General features: G+C 41.1%; 2 protein-coding genes across 3 annotated transcripts; one reads left to right on the plus strand and one right to left on the minus strand.

Annotated features, from left to right (window-relative positions):
• Nucleotides 1-5559: 5559 nt before the first annotated feature.
• On the plus strand, nt 5560-7883 carry LOC133731629 (E3 ubiquitin-protein ligase SIRP1-like). 2 transcript variants are annotated; one of them, XM_062159004.1, is made up of 3 exons: nt 5563-5718; nt 5839-6074; nt 6449-7883. In XM_062159004.1, the coding sequence occupies exon 3, from the start codon at nt 6483-6485 to the stop codon at nt 7617-7619; it is 1137 nt and encodes a 378-aa protein (XP_062014988.1). In that variant the 5' UTR covers nt 5563-5718; nt 5839-6074; nt 6449-6482; the 3' UTR covers nt 7620-7883. The 2 variants fall into 2 exon arrangements, with proteins under 2 accessions (XP_062014989.1, XP_062014988.1); XM_062159005.1 differs by lacking the exon at nt 5839-6074 and having other exon boundaries at nt 5560-5718.
• Nucleotides 7884-10118: 2235 nt separating this feature from the next.
• On the minus strand, nt 10119-13051 carry LOC133732645 (pyruvate kinase, cytosolic isozyme). The gene is made up of 3 exons (XM_062160233.1): nt 12631-13051; nt 11538-11999; nt 10119-11160 (listed from the first exon to the last, which is right to left on the minus strand). Exons 1-3 carry the CDS (start codon nt 12841-12843, stop codon nt 10348-10350), a joined length of 1488 nt encoding a protein of 495 aa, XP_062016217.1. The 5' UTR covers nt 12844-13051; the 3' UTR covers nt 10119-10347.
• Nucleotides 13052-13846: the final 795 nt, after the last annotated feature.

Raw genomic sequence — 13846 nt, forward strand, 5'->3', positions numbered from 1 at the left:
CTACAATCTTCGATATAAATCATCATTCAGAAGGTTGAAAATTGGTTTAGCTGGGGGTGTGACTCTAATGAGGACCATTATAATAAGGATTTCATGAGAAGGTGACCTAGCGTATGGCACTCAAACTCAGCAACTACCTGCAGCCAGGTGTTGTCCGTGTCCGCCTCCATCCTATCCACCAAATCAAAAGGTCGTCGCCTCTGGAAAACCTTCGTTAGCCCAAGCGGTAACAGACATGCCCAAATGGATATGGACACCCAGCCATAACCATCCATTTCCATAGTTTTCGGCATCGTAGATTGCAATTCAAGTACCGTCACGACCCAGCACAACCACCAACTCATAAGCCAACTACCGCCCAAAACTGAGGACGATGAAAAAGACGCCCACGCCTAGGCCATGGCCAGAAGCCACCTAGCCCAATCCTCACCATCAACCACTGCAACATATAATCCCCATATTGAAGAAAACTCGACTTGAAATCGATAGGCGAGGTCGTAAAAGCTCTACTGTACTTGGCCACTAATGCGACCGCTAGTGGGGAGACTCTGAAGGCTCCCATTGGTGCCGCCTGTCGTTGGCAAAGCTAGGGTAGCCAGTAGCGAGGGCATTTGCTCTCGAAGGTTTTCATCTTCTTAAATAAGGTGTTTTTTTTTTGAGTTAATTACTGGTTACTCCCTATAGTTATAGGGTTTCGTCGTTTCAGTCCCTGACCTTCGAATTTCACCTAAAAAGTCCCTGAACTCTCAATTTCCTCCCATTTCGTCCCTGCTGTCAAGCTCCGTCCAAATTGTCCGTTAAATTGCTGACGTGGCATTCCTCACACGCTGAAATGTCTAATTTACCCTCACTTACTTTTTTAAAAAAATTTATTTATTTTCTTCTCTCTCTCTTCTGTTTTTCTTTTTTTCTTTTTACCTCTTCTCCTTCCATCTCTTTCCTCCTCTGTTCGAATTAAGCTAACAACACAGCAAGCTTCGTTTGCACAACACTCAATCGGTCTCCGAATCAGCATAGCTAAATCATCAACACAATTACAAATTGAGCTAAACAGACTATTAACAAACCAACCATAGACAACAATAACAGAGCAAAACCCGAAAAGCCGAAAATTCAATTAAAGAAACAAACTTTCAGACTAGAAACAATGGAACCAGAGGAACAAACCCAATCATCAGGATTGGCAGTGACGGCGTCCATGTGGCACCCCACAAAGGACAACACTTTCCCGGGCACAGTCCCTGGGTACTCCACAATCACGTTGCCCCTGCCGGGGTGGTAAGTCACGTGATTGATGAGGAGAGGTCCGCCGCCGGTAGTGGTGCTAAGGGGCAAGAGAGGCGAGCACGTGCTTGACGACTCGGTCCTCCTGAGGAATGAGGTCAGGGGGGTTGTTCTGGACGAACTTGGCCTCGCCGATGAGCTTGGAGAGGAGGGATATGAAGGAGTCCTTGTCGAGGTCGCCGAGGATTTTCTTGAGGTCGTCGGTGGTGGAGGAAGCCATGGTTGTGGAAAGTCAAAATCTTTGGGGGTTTTGGTGATCGACGAGGACGAGGATGAGGAAGAAGAGGACCATGAGGAAGAAAAACGGTTTCGCCGGAGATCGAGAACGGAAATGGGCGCGGCGACGGCGGCGGCAGCGGTGACAGGGTCCTCATCGCCGCCGATGCTGGAGTCCAAGTGTGCGGCTTAGGACTATTTCTTCATGATGGATGGAGGAAGAGAAGTGGAGGAGGATGAGGGAGCAGGAAGTGAAGATGGAGAGAGCTGGGTTTGTTTTTGGAAGAAGAAGACAGAGATAAACAGAGGAGGAAGAAGAAGAGGTAAAAAGAAAAAAAGAAAAACAGAAGAGAGAGAGAAGAAAATAAATAAATTTAAAAAAAAAAAGTAAGTGAGGGTAAATTAGACATTTCAGCGCGTGGGGAATGCCACGTCAGCAATTTAACGGACAATTTGGACGGAGCTTGACGGCATGGACGAAATGGGAGGAAATTGAGAGTTCAGGGACTTTTTAGGTGAAATTCGAAGGTCAGGGACTGAAACGACGAAACTCTATAACTATAGGGAGTAACCAGTATTTAACTCTCTTTTTTTTAACACTAATTGTAATAAATTAGAAAAGCAAGAATTCTTGTAAATGTTTTTATTTTAAGAAATAAAGAAGTTAGAATTCAAATTTCAATGAGTAGTTTCAATTGCTAAAATTAAAGATCAGTTATCATCTCATGTTACTTTTCACTACCCAAAGATTAAATCAGGTATATAGGAGAACACAAAAAATATTAATTATACAGTAAAACTCTACAAGAAAGGTTTTGCTTACATGAATTGGGTGTAAATTAATAAGAAAATAAGTAAGGCAGGCCTCGGTAATAAACCGAGGCTTTTTCTTCAAAACCGGCTACCGAACTGATGTTTGTCGGTAATCCATTTATGAAACTATTACCAATTCGACATATCGGTATACCGATTAGTCGGTAACTGAGATTTCGGATCGGCATTGATCGTTGCTTATGCATGCCAAACAACCTTGCAAAACTTTAATATTTGTAGCTGAAACTAGCTAGTTTATTCCACGAGTCCCTTAATATAAAGACCTTATACATATAAAGTTTGGTTAATAAGTAAATCATCTTCATACAAAGGTTGACTCACTGTACACAGTGACAGATTAGTTTGATTTGGTTTCAAGCTAATTTACCTCAATTTTGATTTGAGTGAATCAAGGATTTAAACCCTCACTATTGTATCTGACTTAGCCGTTCTCTGCTAGGGTTACTTTCTAAGGTTTAGAAAGCAAGCTCCGATCTACCATAGATATGAATATTCTTAGCTGGAATTGTCAAGGAATCTGCGATGACACTACAACTAGGGCTCTGAAGGATTTGATCTCTCAAAACAGGCCTCAAATTATCTTCCTATTTGAAACAAAAATAAGTCGACAATCTGACTTTACGACACTGCATAATGCGCTTGGCTTTGAGCATTCAACGGTGGTGTTGAGCGACAGCCAATTTGGTGGCCTGGGAGCTTTTTGGAATGATGATGTGCAGGTTCAAATGGGTACCACATCTGCGCATCACACGGACATGTTTGTGATTAGAAATTTTGGTGAACCTACCTAGAGATTGACGGGTTTTTATGGGTTTCCAAGGACTGCAGACAGAGATAAATCATGACAGCTTCTAAGGGATCTGTCTAACCTTGATTCTCTTCCTTGGATAGTGATCAGGGACGTTAATGAAATACTGAATAATGGGGAAAAAATTGATGGCCCGTCCAGGGCAGAGAGTCAGATGAGGGGATTTTGAGAAGCTCTTGGCTATGGAGACCTGTTGGATTTAGGGTTTCAGGGAGCCCGATCAACATGGTGGAATGCTAATACCAAACTACGGTTTGATAGAGCAGTATGCACTCCATCTTGGTTCGATATTTTTGTTTTTGCGAAGCTAGTGCACCTATCACCTAGTGATTCAGATCACATTCCTATTTTTTTACGTGCAAGCAAAGTCTCCTTACCCAAACGACCACGGTTTCATAGATTTAAATTTGAAGCATTCAGGCTTCAACATCCAGAGTGCGATCCCTTGGTGAAAGAAGCTTTGAGTACTGATGTTACTGGGGTGCCCTTATTTAGGGTTACAAAGAAGATTATGTATACAAGAATGGCACTTGATAAATGGCAGAAAAATGCCTTTCGAGCGAGGCAACAAAGCATGCTTGGTATACGTGCTCGGTTGGAGGAATTAATGGATGCTGCTGTTTGTGATACCATACATGATGAAAAGAAAGATTTGAGGTGTCGTCTACATACTCTTCTATCCCAAGAGGAAACTTTTTGGAGGCAACGATCAAAGGTAACATGGATGAGATAAGGCGATAGGAATACGAGATACTTTCAAAGGAAGGCAGTAAACAGAAAAAGGAAGAATTTGATTCAGGGTTTGTATGATGATGAAGGAAATTGGCATGAGGATGATGAAGGCATGGCTAAAGTGGTGTCTTCCTACTTTACTAAAATGTTTTTGGCTTCTGAACTTGATTTTGAAGCTATGAAAACTACTATTGCTGCCATTCAACCTTGTGTGACCCAAGAGATGAATGCGCAGCTTTGTTCACCATATTCTAGTGAAGAGATAAAGTGTGCCTTATTTCAAATGTATCCGACGAAGTCTCCAGGTCCGGATGGCATGCCTCCACTGTTCTTTCAACACTACTGGGAATCTATTGGTGAAGAAGTTACGGAAGCAGTTCAAAGTTTTCTTCATACTGGTCAGATTCTCAAACAGATAAATTTTACACATATTTGTCTAATCCCTAAAGTGAGTAATCCGGAGCATATGTCTGATCTTAGACCCATAGCTTTATGCAACGTGATTTATAAATTGTGCTAAAAAACTATTGCTAATAGATTGAAGCTTCTGCTGCCTGCTTTAATATCACCAATTCACCATTCCAGAGTGCTTTCATTTCGGGTAGGTTAATTACGGATAACATTCTTGTAGCTAATGAAATGGCCCATTTTGTTCACAATAAACGAGATGGTTCTGAGAGATTCATGGCTTTAAAATTGGACCTCAGTAAAACTTACGATCATATGGAGTGGGAGTTCCTTAGGAGGGTGATGAATCATTTTGGCTTTGCTCAGGATTGGATTGATTTGGTAATACAGTGTGTGACTACAGTCCGATATTCTTTTTTGGTGCGTGGTAATCCTAGAGGCTTTGTGATTCCTTCACGAGATCTGAGACAAGGGGATCCTTTATCTCCCTATTTGTTCTTGATTGGAGCTGAAGGCTCTATTGCAACAGAAGCAGAGGGAATGGTTACATTGAGATTTGTAGTGATGCCCCTGCAGTTGATCATTTATTGTTTGTAGAATTTATGGTGATATTGTGGACATGATAGCTTCAGCTCCAAATATGAGGATGGTTCATACTAAGAGAGGTGGCAATTCGGTAGCTCACTTGGTGACAGATCATGCCAAGACTTTGCAGTAGGACAATTTCTTTTTTTCTACACCTAGCTTTCTTATGGCTGCTATTGCAGCTGACTCTAATGCAATATAATTTTTCTATAATTCAATAAAGGGATGACCTCTTTTACTCAAAAAAAAAAAACTAATTTACCTCTACATAAAATTAAAATTAGCTTTACTAATTAAAAAAATTAATCTACCATTAATATACCGGTAATATATCGAAAATTATCTGTACATATAATATGTTTATCCCCGAACCGGCATCAAAAGAGTTGTCCTCGTGTAAAACGGCGCTCTTAAGTATTGACTAAAACTTCTTGTCAAAAATCCCAAAAAAAAAAGTATTGACTAAAACTGGATTTCTCTTTGAAGGACTTTTAAAAAATAAAATAAAAGAAAAGCCGAATCGGGAATGGTTGGCCTGCAGAGTGCCACGTCAGCACCACATGTGCAGACGACTGGTTTTGAAAAAGAAAAAAAAAAAAGGGTAAGTAAAATGTAGACATCCAATTCAAATTGTAGAGGTAGAGAGAGAGAGTAGAGACAAACGAAAATATCGAGACAAAAGATAAACCAGTAAATTGTAAAGGACATAAAAGAAAAGAAAAGAAAAAGGCTGTAAGAGAAATGGGATAGAGAGAGAGAAGGGGGAAGGTTTTGGAGGATTCTTCTTCTCTCTAAAACCAAAACCAGGAGAAAAATCCAAGGTTTTGGTTTGATCGCTTGCTGGCTTTTGGGTAAATTTCTGAATTCTTCCTGCTTAAATTTCAATTGTGGACTTTGTAGTTTATATATGTTGCATGTTCATACTGGGTAGGTTAGTTTACTGATCAATCACGTTTTTGTTTGCGTGTTAGATATGTTCTTCTCGAATTGTAATTCTATTTATTGTTCGGGGTATTAATTACTTGCCTGGCCTGGTCTTGAAATGAAATGAAATGAAAGCGATTATGCTGCTGCTGCTTCCAGATCCTTCTCACCCACCTCTCCATTTTTAAATTTCTCTCTGACTTATATATCCCTTTTTCATCATTCCTGACCTCCGATGCGATTTGGTTTCCCAGCCTCTGCTCTCTGATTTTGGATTTTTTTGGTAAGAATCAAACGTCAATTCTCTGTCTTCTCCTTTTCTTTCTCTTCTTTTTAAATTTTTATTTTTTTCTTGTTCGATGCTACCCGATCTGATCTGATACCGTGTTTCAATTGCTACCCTCCAGAATGCAACAAGCACAACTTGGATTGTTCCACTTCTTTTTAATATTTCCTTTTTCTTCATCATCACAGTTCATGGACTCTGCATGTTTGACCTTTTTTTTTTGGTAATTGAAGGCTTCATATTGTTAGAATTGTATCCTAGAATTTATGTGGGCGTTGTTTGTTATGATGGTCTAGATCTGTAAAGCCCCATGCTAATATCTTGATCAATTTCACCGTATTGGTATTTGACTTTACTTTGTTTTGTGATAGTGGCCAAAAAATAAAAAAATATATATAAAGAGAAATGGAGGAAGCAATGGCAGCTAGGTACTGGTGCCACATGTGTTCTGAAATGGTGAACCCCGTCATGGGAGTTGAAATGAAATGCCCATTATGCCAGAGCGGATTTATTGAGGAAATGGATGGCACCACAAGGGACAATCATGAACCCGACTCTGAATTTGGACCCGATCGACCTCTCTCCCTCTGGGCTCCAATCTTGATGGGGATGATGAACAACAATCCCCGTAGACGACGGAGATTGAGACGACAAGAGTTCGATGAGGATGATGATGAGGATAATGAGAATGATGATGCCCATGGGGGAGACACTGAACTGGACAGAGAACTTGAATCAATCATCCGAAGGAGGAGGAGAAGCTCATCTTCCATTCTTCAACTGCTTCGGGGCATTCGAGCAGCTGGCTTGGCATCTGAATCAGAGAATTCTGAGAGTGATAGGGACAGGGACAGGGATAGAGATAGGGACAGAGAAAGGGAACGCCTAATTCTTATCAATCCTTTCAATCAGACCATCATTCTTCATGGTTCTTATGATTCAAGTCAGGGTCAAAACAACAATCACACCGCTATTGGTTCATTAGGTGATTATTTTATCGGGCCTGGTCTGGACTTATTGCTGCAACATTTGGCAGAGAATGATCCTAATAGATATGGAACTCCTCCGGCACAAAAGGAGGCAGTGGAAGCTCTGCCCACTGTGACAATTAAGGAGAATTTGCAGTGTTCTGTGTGCTTGGATGATTTTAAGATCGGTGTTGAAGCAAAAGAAATGCCATGTAAGCATAAATTTCATGGTGACTGTATTCTGCCATGGCTGGAGCTTCATAGTTCCTGCCCAGTTTGCAGGTTTCAGTTGCCTGCTGATGAAGCCAAACATGATTCCAATAATTCTAGAAACAGCAGTAACCAGAGGGATAGTGAGAACACTGGCGGTGCTCGGGAAGAGGGAGATGAGGATGGGGATGGTATTGCGATTGGGAGAAATGGAAGTGGCAGAAGGTTTCAAATTCCGTGGCCTTTCAATCTGTTTTCATCGACAGAATCTCAATCTAGTGGCAGTGGGGGTAATTCTTCCTCATCAGCAAATGCAACTGGAAGCGGGAGTGGGAGTGGTTGGTCTCAAACAGATGACAATTGAATTCGAGTATATTTCCATATATTCGTTCTGTTCCTCCTATCCTTCATACATATTGGGTTCTTGTTCATTATGTGGCTTCAATGGTCTGCTGCGCTGCTACCTGTGTACATAGTATCTTACTTGAATGTGAATCTTGGGAGTTGAAGTTCTGTTCTTATGTTTTCCAAAGAAATGAGGTCTTTTGTAGATGTCATGGTCTTTTGTAGAATATGGTCTTTGATTTTCTATCTTGAATCTTGGTAAATTGATGTGCATTTGCTTTAACCATTTTTTGCTCTAGTTGCTTTAAAATTTTGAAAGGTTCAGCATAATTGAGAATGGTAGATGGACTTTTCACTTTTGGGTTGATCTTAATAGGTGGAGCCAACTGAGATGGACCAGTCACCAGTCTCTGTCTCATTATGGTCTATAATTTTATATAGGGAAAATCGTCCAAACAGTGTCTGAACTTTTTCAGACTATTAATTTTCATACTTATACTTTAAAAAACCTCATAATTGTACCTGAAGTTTTGGCCCCGACCCAATTTCCGTACCTAGCAACAGTAAAATCGTTAACAGAGTTAACTTTTAAAGGATATTTTCGTCATTTTACTGTTCATCTTCTCTGAAAATCGTCTGCATCCTCTTCTTCTTCTTCTCCTCCACCGAAACCATCACCAACACCTCTCTTGGGCCACTACTGTGGCTTACCGTCCACTGTCGTTGCACTACTTGGTCATTCGCCACACACAACCACGCTACTCGGAACTCCATAAATCAATCAACTTTGGCCGCTGCCTAGGAGCAATCTGAACATCTTCTTCTCTATTCATCACGATAAGATTCCATATTCCATTACAAAATTCCAATCAAATTGGCCAGAATATTCGCACCCACCTCGCCGAAATCCGACCCACCTCGCCACCAGTTAATGGGTTCTCTCCAAAACCAACGAGACAACCACAATAGGGGAAGAAGAGCAGAGCAGCAGTCAAGGCAAAGAACCAAACCATTCAGTCCATCTCGTCCCTCATCCCCCTCATCTACTCCATCAAAATCTTCGCCGGAAAATGGAAAACCATAACATCCAAGCTCGAAGAACTCAACTCCGGCCTCGCCGCAGTCGAAAACTCCGACGGAGATTCAGAGTTCTGTCGAAGACTTTAGCTACCATTAATGAGTGCCACGATCTTGCAGAATTACAGGTTACTGAGCCAGAGTTACCGGAACCGGTGATCTCTCGGCGACCCGTGATCCGGAAACGACGCACCTAATCTCGGTGCGTCCGCGACCCAGATCGCTAGGTTGAGCGATGCCTTATCGGTCCTCCATCTAACTTGATGTTTACCCATTTGGTGTTCTTGAATCTGATGTTTCCTCCATCTTCTGCGACTTTGTGGCTCGGCTTGATTATCCTCTTTTTTTTTTTAAGAGAATGATTTATCCTCTTCCTTTTCTGGAAGAGATTTTGATTCTACAAGAAATTTTGATCACGGTGAAAAAGATAAGCCCTAAGCTGAAGAACAGAGGAAGAGGAAGAATAGAGGAAGAAGACAATGTACAGTTATTGATTTTGCTCTAGCTAATTTTACAAAGAATGGCCGACTCATGAGTAAATTGACTCTGACCATCAACATTGACTCGTACTCTTAACACCTATTACCTCTAAAATAAAAATAAAAAAATTAGTTTTGGGCCAAGAGAGGTGTTGGTGATGGTTTCGGTGGAGGAGAAGAAGAGGATGCAGATGATTTTCAGAGAATATGAACAGTAAAATGACGAAAATATCATTCAAAAGTTAACTCTGTTAACGATTTTACTGTTGCTAGGTACGGAAATTGGGTCGGGGCCAAAACTTCAGGTACCATTATGAGGTTTTTTAAAGTATAGGTATGAAAATTAATAGTCTGGAAAAGTTCAGACACTGTTTGGACGATTTTCCATTTTATATATACAGATAAACGTTGAAGATAGCTCCTCCTAGTTTTGCTTATGGCATCTGAATCATTGCTGATGATATGAGTGAGGTTTCACGTTCAAGTTTGACAAAATAGAAAATGGTGGGTCCTGCTTGTATTTAGATGCCCTCCTTCTTTCTTCATCCTTGGGCTGAAATGCCAGCCCATTATTGCTTCAATTATACGCCAAGGAGGCCATGTGGACTGTTTGCTCTGCTCTTGTTTAGACAACGTGAATATTCAACAATGCTGTTCCTGATACATGAAACATGAGATATGATCGAATAGCTAGCATCTCTGTTACTGTGTGTCTATCTCCTTTCATGTTCCGGTGTGATCAAATAGCTAGCATCTCCGTTACCGTGTGTGTCTCCTTTCATGGTGTCATTGACAGATATTATAGATATCTCAATAGTGTGTGTCGCACATACTGAGAAATAATACAGACTGTCAATCAACAGTAACAAACAATAACAAACGGCTATTCAAAGAAAGGATGAAAATGATATTCCCCTTTCAGAGCAAGGCAGGGGCAACGATCCCACAGGCCAAAGCAAAAATATAGCAAATGATCCTAATAGTATTGAATTAAGTTCCATGTCGCACTGAGCAATTATATAGTAGATATCAAAGCCCCTGTCTCATCACAAGAGATGGGTGACAGTTTGATGTTTTTGCATCCAAAAACACACATTAAAAACCAGGCAAAAGTTATAAGCATTGTCATCAGTTCCTTCTGAGAAGGCCCGAAAGGAGAACAAAAAATTATCATGATGATCTGAATCAAACTCACTTCACAGTCAAGATCTTGATCACAGATGCATTTCCATCACGGTGCAGAGCCACAACAGCATCTCCATTCTTGCACAGTCCCTTTGCCTTAGCATGTTGAATGGCAAACTCCAGAGCTTCTTCAGTTGTTTCTGCATGAGAGGCCCTAGATGATCCTGCACTTAAGACTGGAACCAAACCACGGAAAATTAGACTATGCCTTGCTGGAGCTTCATCACTGCATGACCAGTCGAAAGAGTCAGTCTTAATCTCAGGGACAACAACAGACAGTATAGGCATGCCTGGCCTGTACTTGGCCACTAGTTTTGCAGTACTTCCTCCTCTGGTTAAGACCAAAATTAGAGCTGCTTTGGATGAGTTGGCTGTTTTAACGGCAGAAGAAGCCAGGCTCTCTAATGGGCTCATGGGCACCGGGGAGTGCTCCATAATCCTTTTGAAGACATCTCCATAGTGAAGGGTGCTTTCTGCTTCTACGCATATTTTTGCCATGGTGCGGACTGCAAGTTCAGGATAAGCTCCAGCAGCAGTCTCACCACTTAACATCACACAGTCTGTGCCATCTAGAACCGCATTTGCAACATCAGTAGCTTCAGCCCTAGTTGGACGGGGAGACTTGATCATTGATTCCAACATCTGTGTTGCCGTGACAACAGGTTTTCCTTGGATGTTGCACTTATAGATCATCACTTTCTGAGCCAGAAAGATCTTTTCAATTGGAATTTCCATTCCAAGATCACCTCGTGCCACCATGAATGCATCTGAATTTGCAAGGATATCATCAAAGTTTGCGACTCCTTCCTGATTCTCCACCTATCAATAAAAATTTTGGAATTAAAGAACAAGTAAAGCAAACAGGTGAAATTCACCTGTTAATAGTATCCATATAAGCAAGTAGTGGTTCCATTGCAAACAATCCCGTAGTTTCTAGTGATTATCCCAAAGACAATCCAAAGAATTATATTTGACCAATAATTGGATCCGTACTAGGCAATCTTTACTCTCAAATGAATCGATACATAGTACATTGCATACTGAAACACACCAATAATTGGTTCCATTTGCAATCTCTAAATAATCTAGGTAAGATAAACGTTTATTACTTTATTTTAGACCTCACCGTACTCCAAAGTGGTAAAATAACTAAATCCACAACTATTTTATATATCTTTTCATGGAAATGAACATACCTTTGACATGAGCAGGATGTTCTTAGCATGCTTTCCAAGGAGCTTGCGAACCTCCACTAGATCTGAACCTTTCCGAACAAAAGACAGAGCAATCATGTCAATCTTGTTTGGAATCCCCCACTTGAGAATATCTTCTTTGTCTTTTTCTGTCAAGGTAGGGAGATCCACAACGACCCCTGGAAGATTAACATTCTTTCTCTCACCAAGCATGGCAGAGTTCTCACATCGGCATCTGACGAGGCCCTTTACTTTGTCACAAGATAAAGCCAAAAATGAGATGGTACCATCAGCACAGAGTATCATGCTCCCTGGCTTGACATCCTCAGCCAACTTTTTGTAGCTCATGCAGATCATATTTTCATCACCCTTGAGGCTGTAGTCAGTGGATATGGTGATTTCTTGACCCTGTTTGAGCTGGACGGGTTTGCCATCCTTCAAAAACCCAGTTCGAATCTCCGGACCCTGTGTCAGTGCATATGAAATGAACAATCAGAAATTCCATACTTTTTTGCCATCATCATAAGAATGAGCGATACACATAAGAATTAGCTCAAGGTATTCTCAAAGGTAACAAACATGCTATTAAATCCAAAAAAAAAAAAATGTTTCGTTGTGCCTAATCTGAGGCAAGAGTGTTATCAGTAGAAATCTAATATACAAGTTGAGTTAGAGTTCCATAGTGTGAAGCAGAGAAGAAATGCACGCATAGATTGAGGACGAGACAAGTGCATATGTGTGGTGCGTATAAATTTCCAAACAAGCATATATATCATCAGCATCACACAACCAGCAGAGCCTATTTGTTTAAGTGTTTGTATAGCTTTAGTTTATGAACACTTGAAAAGAGAGGGGAAATCAAACACGAATTTCAAGTACGAGCCCTAAACCAAACAATAAATTGAACTGAACTGGAGGCGAAATCGAGCAAGCAAACAAAATAGAGAAACTGGAGGCAAAATGGAGCAAGCAAACAAAATAGAGAAACAAACAAACAAACAAAATAGAGAAACGAATAACAATAATGAAATGAATGAAGGAAGAGCGAGCGAGCGTATCCGAGAGATTCGGATCAAAAGGGGATCGGAGGGGAGACCTTGGTATCGAGCATGACGGCGCAGAGAATTCCGGTGGAATCCATGGCGGCCCTGAGGTTGTTGAGGGTCTCCTGATGGTACTCGTGGGAGCCATGGGAGAAGTTGAAGCGGGCCACGTTCATTCCGGCACGGAGAAGCTTCTCGACCATCGGCACCGACCTGGATGCAGGTCCCAGGGTGCACACGATCTTCGTCTTCGGCTTCTGATCCATCCTCTTTCTTTCTCTTCTCTCTCTCTCTCTCTCTCTCTCTCACTTGGTCTTCTTCTTCTTGTTTTTGTTCAATCTGTGAATTCAACCTCGATGTGAAGCACTTGTGTCAATAATGGGAAGTTAAAATATAAAGAAAACAAGCGAGAATACGATGGGCGAATATGAAAGAGAGAGAGAGAGAGAGAGTAATAGAAGACCGAGAAACGAGCATGTTCGGCGATGCCACTCTCCTTTTCTTTTAAATTATTAATGTATTATTTATTTATTTTGGTTATTATTCTATCACACTTTCCTACCAAAAAAACAGCATATTCTTAGTTTTTGCTTCTTGCACAACAAGGTAGCTTATGAAAATTAAATGCTTTTTTCTTTTATTTATTACTCGTCAATTAAAGGCTGTTCCTTATTCTAGTTCTAGTAGAGGGGAGTACTAACTGTAGAAGCACAATGCACAGTAGCCCTCCTTTAAGGACCTGAGAGACTAGGGGCCAAAACCATGCCTAGTCAACAATGGCGTCAGTCTCAATACCTAACTGGACACATTAGCACGCACCAACTCCCCCTTTCTCTTCCATTTTCATTTGTTTTCTCATACCGACCCGGTGGTGTAAAAAAAGGGGTTAGAGTTCGATCCCTTTCCGATATAACCCAAGAAAAGGACAAAAAAAAACTGGGGGTAGGTTAGCATGAGTCGTGGGTTGACCACCTGAATCCTGTGTGTTGAGTTTCAGCGTGCATTTAATAGTGTAGGAAAGGGGAAAGGGTTGGGATTTGACCCACCCAACGGCCTTCCTACCTCCTACGACTGGTGAAAGGTGACTCCTCATGATGCTCAGTCACAGATCACACAGAGCAGTCAAGACCCTTGCTTGCGCTGTCTACCCCTTTTGAGATTCACTTTAAACTTGAAACCCGCAATTGAATCAAATCAATGGGTTTTCCAATACCAATGGCCATAATCCTCCTAATGCTATAGGATTATAGCCAACAGAAACAAAGTAAA

This window comes from Rosa rugosa, chromosome 2 (genome assembly GCF_958449725.1).
Source record: "Rosa rugosa chromosome 2, drRosRugo1.1, whole genome shotgun sequence".
Taxonomy (NCBI): domain Eukaryota; kingdom Viridiplantae; phylum Streptophyta; class Magnoliopsida; order Rosales; family Rosaceae; genus Rosa; species Rosa rugosa.